Here is an 11,020-nt window from a genome sequence, read left to right as displayed (position 1 = left end):
CCTGCACCTGCCCCAGCCCCGGCCTGGTCTGCCCCCCGCCCTGCACCTGCCCCAACCCTGGCAGGGTCTGCCCCCCACCCTGCATCTGCCCCAGCCCTGGCAGGGTCTGCCCCTGCCCTGCACCTGCCCCGCACCTGCCCCAGCCCCAGCCTGGTCTGCACCTCGCTGGGGGCTCCCCCCGGGGGGCTGCAGACACTCACTCTCTCCGGTCATCACGCCCTGGGTGTATCTCTTGGGCAGCATCCCCGTGTACCCATAGAAGCTGGATTGCTGCACTTGGGGGGAGAGACAGAGGAGTAACCGTGAGATGCCACTATCACCGTGTGGCGAAGGGATTGGTCCACCCACCCTGCCCACCAAACGGCACGTGCCAGGGGCCACGGGCCTGCCGCGCTCCGTGACTGGCTCTGGCCAATGAAACACGAGCAGAAACGACCTGCCCACTTCTGGCCGAGGCAGGGAAAAGCCCACGTGGACTTCCGGGGTTTCTTCCCCCAGCGGCAGTGACCAAAGGAGCTCCGTGTGACAGATGGGGGCCGCTGCAGGCCGGCTCCCAGCAACCGTGTGGAGCATCGCCCAAACCACGTGTTGGACACGCAGAGAGAGCCAGAAATAAGTCTCGTTCTATGAAGCCATGGAGATTTCTGAGCCAGCTGGTCAGCACCGCCTCCCCGCTCTCATCCTAACACAGGCAGAAACGCCCCCCAGATCTAGCGGGGAGGGGTGCTGGGTGCAGACCCTGCGGGCTTGAGAGTCCGTGGCCTCCACGGACACCCCGGTGCAGTCACACTAGGAAAAACAGGCTCTCCCGCTCCTTCCCGGCATTTGCTGTTTAACAAAATGGAACAGAGCAGACCTGAGGACACTGTTTCCCAGAGCCCTGATTTCACTGACAAACACATGCAAATGCATTCACGGGCTCATGGCGTGCAGTGTATTTCTTTCTGCTCAAAGAGAGTATGAAAGAGTACAAAGCAACTGGCCTGGACCTTTCCAAATGTCACTGCCACGAAAGAGGAAGGCTGAGGACCACGAAGGATTAAGGGGGATTAAAGACATGACAGTGAGTGCAGGGCACGATCCCGGATCAGATCCTGGGTCAGAAACAGAATGCTATAAGGGACATGATGGAGGTGACTGGGGAAGCGGGGACACGGTCACGCAGAATAGCGCTGTGCGGTGTTACGCTCCCTGACTCGGGCAGCCGTACACGGTCATAGAAGAGATGTCCTGGCTTCTAGAAAACACACCCTCGAGAGCTAGTATTTGGGCAAGACAGCTCCCAAATGGTTTAAGGTGAAAACTTAGATTATTTTATATTTGTATGTATTCAGCGATGAAACGTATGTATACACGTATGTATCTACGTGTATAAGGGGGACAGAGAGAAAGCCCGTGTGACAAAATGTCAGCAATGGGGGAGCCGGCGCGAAGGGCTTACACTATATTCGTGCAAGCTCTCTATAGCTTTGAAACAGTTTCCAAATAAAAAGTTAAAAAAATGTTTCAAAGCCACTGTCCAAGAGAAAGGTGGTGGCGTGGTGGCGTGGGCAGGTTAGTTTTTGAAGCGCAGCGTAGGCCCGAGACAGCCACGGGATTGCCTCAATGTCCACACGGAGAGCAGTGGGTGTGCGGACGTGTGAACAGCGTGCGTGTGCAGATGCTGTGTGTGCTCAGTGCTCACGTGGGTGTGGTGCGGGGCGTGTGCACGTGTGTAGGATGTGTGGGCGGACGCAGGAGGCGGGGTGTGCACTCACAGAGCATGCGTGCGGGGCACGCACGTGGCTACGACCCGGCGCCGAGCCCCCGTCCCCCGTGTGGTACACCCCCGGCAGGCGGCGGGGCTGGGGTGGGACGGCCCGCAGACGGTACCCAGAGTCTCGGCGCCAGCCCCCCACCCTGCCCGCGCCCCGGCCCAGGGTCCTACCTGTGCAGCCTAAGGCCACGGTGCCCACGGCGGCCAGGTTGATGGCGTAGGCCTGGTCGTGAGAGAAGAGCTGGAGCCAGACGTCACAGATGCTGATAAAGAGGAGGGGGCCCAAGGCCAAGAGGTAGCCTAGGGGAGAGGCCAGAGAGGTGGGCAGTGGGCTGGGGTCTCCCCTTGTCCCACCCTTCCTGTAGAGCCCCGTCAGAGGTCCCCTCTCTGTCTGCCTTTCTCCTTAATACTGGGAGGGCCGGGGACACTTTGGAGGTGCCTGGAAGGCTTCCTGGAGGAGGCACCGTTTGAGCTGGGCCTTGAAACTGGATGTCGCCAGGAAGAGGAAAGAGACAGGAAGAGCAGATGTGGGGGTCCACAAAGGCCTCCCCAGGGGCAGGTATCATGCTGGCCCGTGGGGCCTCTGCCACCGGCTTGACCCTGTTTTCACACACTGAACCCTGTCACGTTCTTAGGAGGCGGGCCCATTGCCCACGTGGGGAGACTGAGTCGCCGGGAACTGGGGAGGTGAGTGGCCGGTCAGACACGCGGAGCTGGGAGCCCCGCGGGGCAGCGTACCCGCGGTGATCCTCGTATGCAGGCTCAGTCTCTCCACCAGCACGTTGTTCAGAAGCACGGCCACCAGCGCCACCAGGATGTAGGTGAGGCTCATGTCGAACACGATTGAGGTCCCTGCGGCGGGGGGAGGGGGGAGCACGCGCTCGGGGGAGCCCCACGGCTGGCACCCACCCTCGCCAGGTGCCGCTTCCTCGCTCCGCCTGAACACGGCTGACAGCCCAGAGAGGGGGAGCGGCTGAGCGAGGATCCGGGGAACACGGGCTCCAGCCTGTGGCGGTGGCCGGGCGCGGCCGCGGGGGACCCACCTGGGTACTTGTGGTGCAGGTAGTCCACGTCGGTGATGAAGCTGTTGTACGGGAGCAGGAAGCCCACGCCAGCCAGCAGCATCGCGAAGTAGATGGCGTGGTAGCGGTCGTCGGGCGCCGGCTCCTCGACCGCTGGACCCAGAGGCAGCAGGTAAGGGGGGGCCAAAGCCCTCGGAGCCACGGCCACTGTGCCAGGACCGGAGTCCACCGCAGCAGCGCCATCCCCATGTCCGCGGCCCGTCAGCACCACGGTCACCGCCACCCTACCCACCGGCATCGTGGCCACCATCCCCCTTCACGGCCAGAGCTGTCATGGCAACCACCCACGGCCGTCACCGTCACGGCCGCAGAGCAGCTGGCTTGACAGAATGGTGCGACGGCCGTTGGCAGACTCAGCCGAGGCGAAACACCCCGGGAGGCTGCCTGTCCCCGGGCACTCGTGTGTCCAGGGAGCGCACACGTGGACGTGGCAGTGGCACCACTCCCTACGCCCTTCAGACCCCCGCCAGCAACGTGGCTGCTTCCCGCCCTGTGACTCGAGGCTCCTGGGCCACGGGGCGGGGGGTCCAGGTTCCCAAGGGAGAAACGCTTCTACCCGGAGACACGACGGTCCCATTGACCGGGAAGCAAGACAGGCACCGGCCAGGTCGGGCTCCTCCCGAATCAACAGCAGAGAAGAGGGTTGCCGTCCCGGCCGGGCCGTTCATCCTGACTACCAAGGGGAGACTGGGGATGGAACAGAGTATGAGTATCTCTGCAAAGCAAGAGGCTCCTCACGGCATCTCTTACGACTTCTGCTCCCTGGGGCTGAAGTCAACGGAAAACGGTAACGATCCGATCGTAGGCTTTAGAAATGAAGGGCTGGGTCACCGCACCGGGCAAAGCAGCGTGACCAGTTGAGAGCGGAGGGCAACAGGGAAGGGTAGTTATAAATACCAGCCACGGCCACGTGACCCCCTCAGACCCAAAGAGAGCGTTGTTATGCGTCTTTGCCCCTTACCTCGATAGGACTATGTTTGTGTATGTGTACAAGCTTGGGTTTTGTCCCCTTTATCACCTTACCGCCTCACGGGATGCCTTTGTGTTTAAAACCTCAGTATTTAAATCGTGGGCGACAGGAGGGAGGTGGGATCGAGGCGGGGAAGGCGTCCGCATGTTTTTGGCTGTAGAGGGGTTCTCTGTGTCGCGCCCAGGGAGCGCGATGACTTTGTCAGTGCCTTTATTTGAAGGTTAAGTATGGTTATGGAGCTGTGTTTGGGAGCCAAGCTGTGAAGGGTCAGTCTTATGGGTCCACTTGGCAGGCTGAACTAATCCCTTGTTCAATCAGACACTGACTGAGCCGCTGCTGTGAAGGGATCGTGTGGATGAAAGTCCCTCCTCAGTGGACTCTCAGTTAGTCAAAAGGAAATTGCCCTGGGTGGGCCTGACCTAATCAGGCAAGACATTTAGGTCCCAGAGCTGAGACCCAAAACGGCTCAGGCCCCTGGGGTTTCCTGAGCACCTGCCTTATGGACTTCAGACCACTTGGCCAGGCTCCACTGTAGTTGCTTCTGTTCTGAAATAAATCCATATGCACGTGTGTATATCTATGCCTGCATCAGGTCTACAAATCTGTCTACTCTCCATCTATGCATCTCCTACTGGCTCTGTTTCTTGGCTGAACCCGAGTGACCCAGCCCCTGTCACCACGGCCACTATAGTTAAAACCACTGCTACAGCCACCATCCACTTCTATGGCCATAGCTGCAAGGGCCACGGCCACATATTAGCTAGTGCCACGCCTGGCCAGGGGACGTCTGGCACCTGGGGGACGGGCCCAGAGCTGGCTCTGCCCAGGCACAGGGGAGCAAGCCACTGCAGGGCTTGGCCAGCAGCACACACTGCCCATGTGCAGAGAGAGGGGGTGGAACCAGAGAATAAGCCCGTTTCTGGGCCCGGAGCAGTGCTAGGGTAAAGTACAGCCACCCCAAAATGAGCTATCACGGGGGCCTCCCGAGCGCAGGGACAGCCCCAAGCCACGTTTTGGGGCTTTCATTGCAGCCACATTGACTGTGGCTCCTGAACCGTTCGCCTTTCATTGAGGATATAACCAAAGACCAGAGAATGGTAACTTGCCCAAGGTCCCCAAGCTGGTGAAGGGACGGGGCTGAACCCAAACCTGTCCAGTGTCAGCCCCGCATGCAGCCCTCTACCCAGCAAGTCTGGTCGCAGAGGCAACTGGCCCGTTTCCTCGAGGTGGGGTCCGAGGCTCAGAGAGGTTCAGGCCCTTGTCCAAGGTCACACAGCCAGGCCGAAATCAAGTCTTTGCACCTCACATCGGTCCTCGCTTCAGGCACTTGCCCGTCTCCACTGAAGGGAGGCCAGCGAAGGTGACCAAAGCGACAATGGGTCGCACCTCCAGATGGAAGTTCTACAGGGCAGCGCAGGATCCCCCTGGCGCCCTTCCACCCGCCCGGTGGTCATGGAAGCCCGTGGCCAGATGAGGGCTCATTCTGGCTCCGTGACCCACACAGACACACGGCATCCGCGTGAGGTCGTCCCCACGGCTGACGGACACTGCGCCCCGCGCTCAGGGACCGCCCAAGGCTCCCCGAGGGTTCCCACGGCCCCTCCCCCCTCACTCACCAGAGCCTGGGAGACCCGGGACGCCCCTGGCCGCGCCGGCCTGGCTCCGAGCCGTCCGCGCCGCCCCCTCCTCCTCCAGCTGGCAGCTGTCGGAGCTGAAGCTCATCACCACGCTGCTGTCCGGCGTGCCCGCCACGCTGGGCTCCTTGAGGCGCTGGCTGCCCACGGCGCCCATGGTCGCCGGCGCTGCAGAGAGGAGAGGCGGGCTGAGGCAGCGCGGGGACCCTGGGCTCGCCACACGGTGGCACGCCGTTCCCGTCTCGGGAGCTCGGGCTCGTGGCGCAGTGACGGGGACCCCCGTGACGGCTGCGCGGTGGCATGGAGGGCGAGGGACGGGCCGGGGCTCCAGGGCTCGCTGAGCGGTCAGGACAGCCGACAATCTGGAACGTGGGGTGTGCCGGCCTGCGCTCGGGGTCCCCGCACCGCTTCCCTCTGGGACGAGGCGCCTGGACTCACTTCACAGCCGGGGGGACACGCGCCTGGAGGGTGCCACCCCCACCCCCGGCAGTATGGGGGGCCGTCCCGACCCAAACCCAGGCCCGTGGGACACTCCGAAGCACCGCGGGCCTCCATCCTGGGGCCAACCACCTTCCGGGGCGGGAAGGCCTTCCTTTGGTCTCGCCTCAGTTTCTCTTGCTTCAATTCAAGTCTACTACCTTTGCCTAAGGAAGAAGCTAATTTACCCGTGATGGAGAGACACCCCCACTGTGGGGTGGGTCGGGATGGGGGGAGTCTTGTTTTTTTCTCTAAAAGAGTTATCCATTTTTCCTTTTTTTTTTTTTTTAGGATTTTATTTTTTTAAAGTAATCTGTACACCCAGCGTGGGGCTTGAGTGCACAACCCCGAGATCTCACGCTCCAGCGACCGAGCCGGTCAGGTGCTCCATCAATTTGTTTTTCTAACGACTTTTATTCATTTAGCTCATTGCAGCTCCTCGCAGAGAATCTGAGACAGAGGGGGGACACCAGAGCATCAGGCGCTGAGCGTGGCCCCCAGAGCCGCCCTTGGGTGTGTGCGAGAGCCCACGAAGAGGCCGAGAAGGCCCGCTTCCCGAGGGATCCCATGTGCCCGGGACTGCTCCAAACTTCTCTGCGGTCGGCATACCGTCACCCCTCCACCTCCATCTGCTCTTGCTTTCTCTCATTTCCTCCCACACTCCTGCCTCAGTTTACCCGCTCCCAGCCTCCAGGCCCGATATGCTGACCGTCACCAGGCGCCTCCTGCCAGGCCGTGTTTCCAGCTTTCCTACTCTCCCCTGAGTTTTTACTGGGGCCTCGGAGCCGGGAGCCATCCTGCTTCCAGGCTGCTCCAGGGACCGGGGGGGATTGCCCCTGCCACCTGGGGGCAGCCCCGGCTGATGGACACCTACGAGCACGGAGAAGAGAGTCTGGGGTTCTCCCTCTGGGGACTGGGTAACCCCTCTGCAGACTCAGTGCTTTCCCCGAGTGTGCCCCAGCCCTGGGCATCCTGCCTCATCTGGAGCTGGGGGTACCAAGTGGGACTTAGGACAGAGCTGGGCCTGGTCTGAATGACCGTGGCCTTGGGCAGGATCCCACACAGGAGGCTCAGAGACCCTGGGCCCCACCCTCCCCGCCTCCCTGAGCAGATAGGAAGGCTGGGGAAGGAGCCGGGGGCAGAGCAGTGGTCTACAACAATGGAACACCCTCCCTTGCAATCCACTCAGGATGGAAGCCCAGCCCTGGAGGACGCCTGAACCCCAAACCCCTGACCCATGCTCTGCAAAGCTTCCCAAGACGCAGCGCCCTGGCCACGCCTGGCCACGCCACCCGGGAAGGCAGACGTGCTCAGCATCGAGCCAGGAGGCGGCCCCACTGCTCCCTCTGGCTCATCGGTGAGGCAGGCAGCTGCCACCCACAGTGCCAGCCTCAGCCACTGTCCCCACATGCTGCTCCACGGCCCTCCTGTGGGCAGGGGGCTCTGGCTTCCCCTGTGGTGGCCCCAAGCCCCCAGGCATGACCTCACTGGTGGCAGAGTCCGGGGGTGCACTGAGGTGGCTTGTTTCCACCTCTTCTGGCCTCAGCCACCTTGCTCCTCCCCGGACCCCTCAGCTCCACACCAACAGCCTGGACCTGAGATCGCCCCCAACCCATTCCTCCTCCTCTCATGTTCCACTTTACTTAAAATCTAAGGACATGCACATAGGTTTAAAAAATCCAAGAGTGCACGGGCTCTTCTCGGCTCCCCCCACCCTGCCAGGACCCCTTGATGTCCACCCCTGGGGAGTAGTTGAGAAGACACAGTTCACGTCTTTGGCCAACAGATCACCAGTCACTGCCTCAATGGGCCACCCCTGGGCCTCAGTTTCCCTACCTCCCTATTGTGGACAAGAAGGGTGAGAAAGTACTTCACAGATTGTCGGGGGTGGGTGGCTGAGTGGTCAAAGGCTTGGCTACACGTGGGAGACGCTCAGAAAGTCACACAAACCCCTGCTTCGGGGCACCGCTGTGGGCCTGGGAGGGCTCCTAACCCCCCAGCAATACTGAAAGCCCAGCTCACGGGCCCCCACTTTGCACGGAGAGCCAAGGCCGCAGCTTGCACTGGCGTCCCAGCCAAGTCGAGCACCTCTGGCACCCCCATTTCAGCTGTGACTGAGCGGACACTGCTTCCGAATGTGCCCCCAAGGCCAGGCTGATCCCTCCCTTTGGGGGCTGTGCACTGCCTCTACAATGTGTCCCCCCAGAAGGGACAAGGAACGTGAATTCTATTTGGAAAGCCAGCCTGCTGGCCCTCTTCAGGCCTCACACTCATCGTGGGCCACAAGCCCTAGCCAGCTGGGCACCCTTAGGTGTCCCTGGCCCCCTGTGCCTAGGCCTACTGAGTTCTCTGCTGCTCTCCACAGCCAAGCCCACACATGGCCCCGACTCCTCACTGCCGGTTCTGCCCACAGAGAAGGGGTTCCAAGGCCCCGGGCCGCCCCTTCCTGCAGTTGCCATTGGAGAGGTGAATGCACTGGCCACAGGCGCTGGCTGGCGGCTGCCACCCCCTCCTCGCCGCCCTTGGTTTCTGCGGGTCCCAGGGCTGGCAGCACCCTGCATCCCCCAGGCTCCTTCTGCCTGCCTGGCCCTATCAGCAACAAAGTTGGTTCCCAGGCCCATGCCCCTAGGCAAAAGACAGACTCTCCAGGCCACCACGAGGTGACCCCTGGGCACAGGCCCTGCCTCCTACAGCGGCTTTTCCAAGAGCCAGGAGGGAGCTGGCTGGGGGAAGAGGCGAGATGGGGCAGAGAGGGTCCAGGGAGGAACTTAGGGTGGAAGGACCCTTTGGTCATGCCAAAGAAGAGAAGGAGGTGGCTCCCAGACCTGGGGATGGCCTGGGGCCACGGGCCACTCTCCTGGGTCTGGGTCCTGCGCTCGCAGATGGGCTGATGGGGGGGGTGCTGGCCCGGTCCAGATGCTGGATGGGGCAGCGTAGTAGTACCCTCTTCCCAAGACAAGGATGGGGTGGGGTGGGAGATTCGGGGTCCCCAGAGCCACGTGCCCCCGCCCCTGGACCCAGCTGCCCCGAGCCAGCGCGGAGGGGGAGGGGGCGCTGAGTGGGGCCGCGCGCGCCGCAGACAAAGGCTCCGACAGGTCTCCGCGCCCCAGCCCATCCCCGTCCCTGTCCCTGCCCACCACCTCCGCGGTGACCGCTTACCTCGGCACGACCGGGCCCCGGGGTCCTCGGCGCGCCCGGCCCAGCCTTGCCCGCCGCCCCCGCGCCGGGACCCCTGGGCGCCCGCGCCCGACGCTCCGCGCTTCGGGCCCGGCGCAGCCGGCGTCCTCCGCGGGTCAGCGGTCAGCCCGGCCCGGGTCGGTGAGCGCGTCCGGGGGGCGCAGCAGCAGAGGCGAGCGCGGCGGGGGCCACCGCGCTCCGCCCCGGCCCGCCCCCCGCGCAGAGCCCCGCCTGCCTGCCCCGCCCTCCCCCTCCGCCCCCCTCCCCGCGCGGAGCCCCGCCCCCGCCCTCCCCATGCCCGGGAGCCCGCAGAGGCGGAGGCGGGGGCGGGGCCGAGGCTGAGGTCGCCCCTGACACCCCGGGGAGGGGCGTGGTGGCACCCGGCCAACCCCCGGGGAGACTTGCGTCTGATCTAGCCTGCCACCTCCATGCCCACCTCCCTGCGTGGATGCCCAGGCCCGCTACCCCCGTGCCCCCCGCCTCCTGCCCTGGGTCCTCAGGGAGTGGGGGCAGGCCTGCCGTGCCCAGGTTAGTGGGTGCGACAGGTCACGCGGGTGGCCAGACTCAAAGTTTTGAAGGATGAGTAGGAGTCCGTGGGCTAGAGATCGTGAGATGCACGAATTCCAGGCAGGTCTAGGGGTTGACGCCAACCCCTGTGCCCCTCCCTCGCATGGTCCCCACCCCTGCCCAGTCTCTCCTCCCCCCAGCTTGGGACCCTCCGTTTTCTCCCAGGTAGATGGCATTATAACCCTCTCTCAGGGCTGAGGGCCCCAGCTCGCACGCTTCTGCCTGAGCCTCAGTTTACCCTTCTATAACGTGGTTTTAAGAGAGACCGTGTGGAAGCTCGAGGAACAGTGCAGAGAGGAGCTGCCCGCCCCCCAGCCCCCTGGCACAGGACAGTGTCCATGCAGGGAAAGGGGTCCTGACACAAGATGAGAACAGGACCCAGGTGAGAGGTAGACATATCCTGGGCCCCTCCTGGTCTGGGATCTGTGTCCGTGGGAATTGGGTGAGCCCCCTGCCCACGCAGGACCGAGCTGCCAGGATGGCATCAGCTGAGGTGGCTGTGGCACCTGCCGGCCCCCGCCTCGATGCCTCCCCTCACTTCCTACCAGATTAGCTCCTCCTGTTGCTCTCAGACCTCCTCTGCCACCAAACAGGAAGCTTCAGAGGCGCTGCTCAGCCCATAGCTGTGGTTGGCGCCCTTCCTCAAAGCCTTGCTCACCCCTTCTAAAACACTGGCAGCCCCGTGCGACTGGCCCTGCCTTATATCTGTCCGGATCCTCAGCGCTCAGCGCAGTGCCTGGCATACAGTAAGAGCCAAACACTTGTTTGAAGGGTGGACTGAACGCGGTGCTGAATAAGGCCCCGTTGAGCGAAGTCAAGTGAAAGGGGGCGGGGGGGGGGGGCGGAGGTGCGGATGCGCGCTCAGGGCGGCACGCACCCCCTGCTCTTGGTCTGGTGCTGTTTGGACCCGGGGAGAAGGACAGCTAATCAAAGTGGTTGATCTTATTTATTTATTTTTAAGGTTTTATTTATTTACTTGAGAGAGAGAGAGAGAGATCACAAGCAGAGAGGAGGGGCAGAGGCAGAGAGAGAAGCAGACCCTCCCCTGAGCAGGGAGCCCGACGTGGGACTCGATCCCAAGACCCTGAGCCAAAGGCAGAGGCTCGACCGACTGAGCCCCCTAGGAGCCCAAAGTGATTGGTCTTCAAGAAACTGAGCCTCGTGCTTCCCCATGGGTCTGGGGCTTTGAAAGGGCCTCTGTAGGAAGCCGGGCCGAGCTCTCCTGGGTGTAAATAGAAATTATTTGGTGGGTGTGAGACACTGCTCTGCATACAGGGGACACGTTGGGGTCTCTGCCCCCACGGGGTCTCAGTCTAGTGGGGGACACTGGCAACAAACAAGGAGCCACTTCAGGAAG

The 11,020-nt window shown here is 62.7% G+C and overlaps 1 protein-coding gene across 1 annotated transcript in view; it reads right to left on the bottom strand.

Moving 5' to 3' along the window:
• SLC29A4 (solute carrier family 29 member 4) overlaps positions 1 to 7,239 on the bottom strand; it is an 11,199-nt gene extending 3,960 nt beyond the window's left edge. Inside the window, exons 1-5 of the mRNA XM_040636541.1 lie at positions 5,425 to 7,239; positions 2,800 to 2,931; positions 2,495 to 2,608; positions 1,928 to 2,056; positions 201 to 275 (exon numbers count right to left, since the gene is read on the bottom strand). Of these exons, the coding sequence (XP_040492475.1) occupies positions 201 to 275; positions 1,928 to 2,056; positions 2,495 to 2,608; positions 2,800 to 2,931; positions 5,425 to 5,599 (625 nt within the window). The 5' untranslated portion in view covers positions 5,600 to 7,239. The remainder of the gene's footprint in view (positions 1 to 200; positions 276 to 1,927; positions 2,057 to 2,494; positions 2,609 to 2,799; positions 2,932 to 5,424) is intronic.
• Positions 7,240 to 11,020: the final 3,781 nt, after the last annotated feature.

Source organism: Ursus maritimus, unplaced genomic scaffold (assembly GCF_017311325.1).
Source record: "Ursus maritimus isolate PB19 unplaced genomic scaffold, ASM1731132v1 scaffold_2, whole genome shotgun sequence".
Taxonomy (NCBI): Eukaryota; Metazoa; Chordata; class Mammalia; order Carnivora; family Ursidae; genus Ursus; species Ursus maritimus.
Note: the sequence above shows the minus strand (reverse complement) of the source record. Positions and strands in the feature narration are given on the sequence as shown.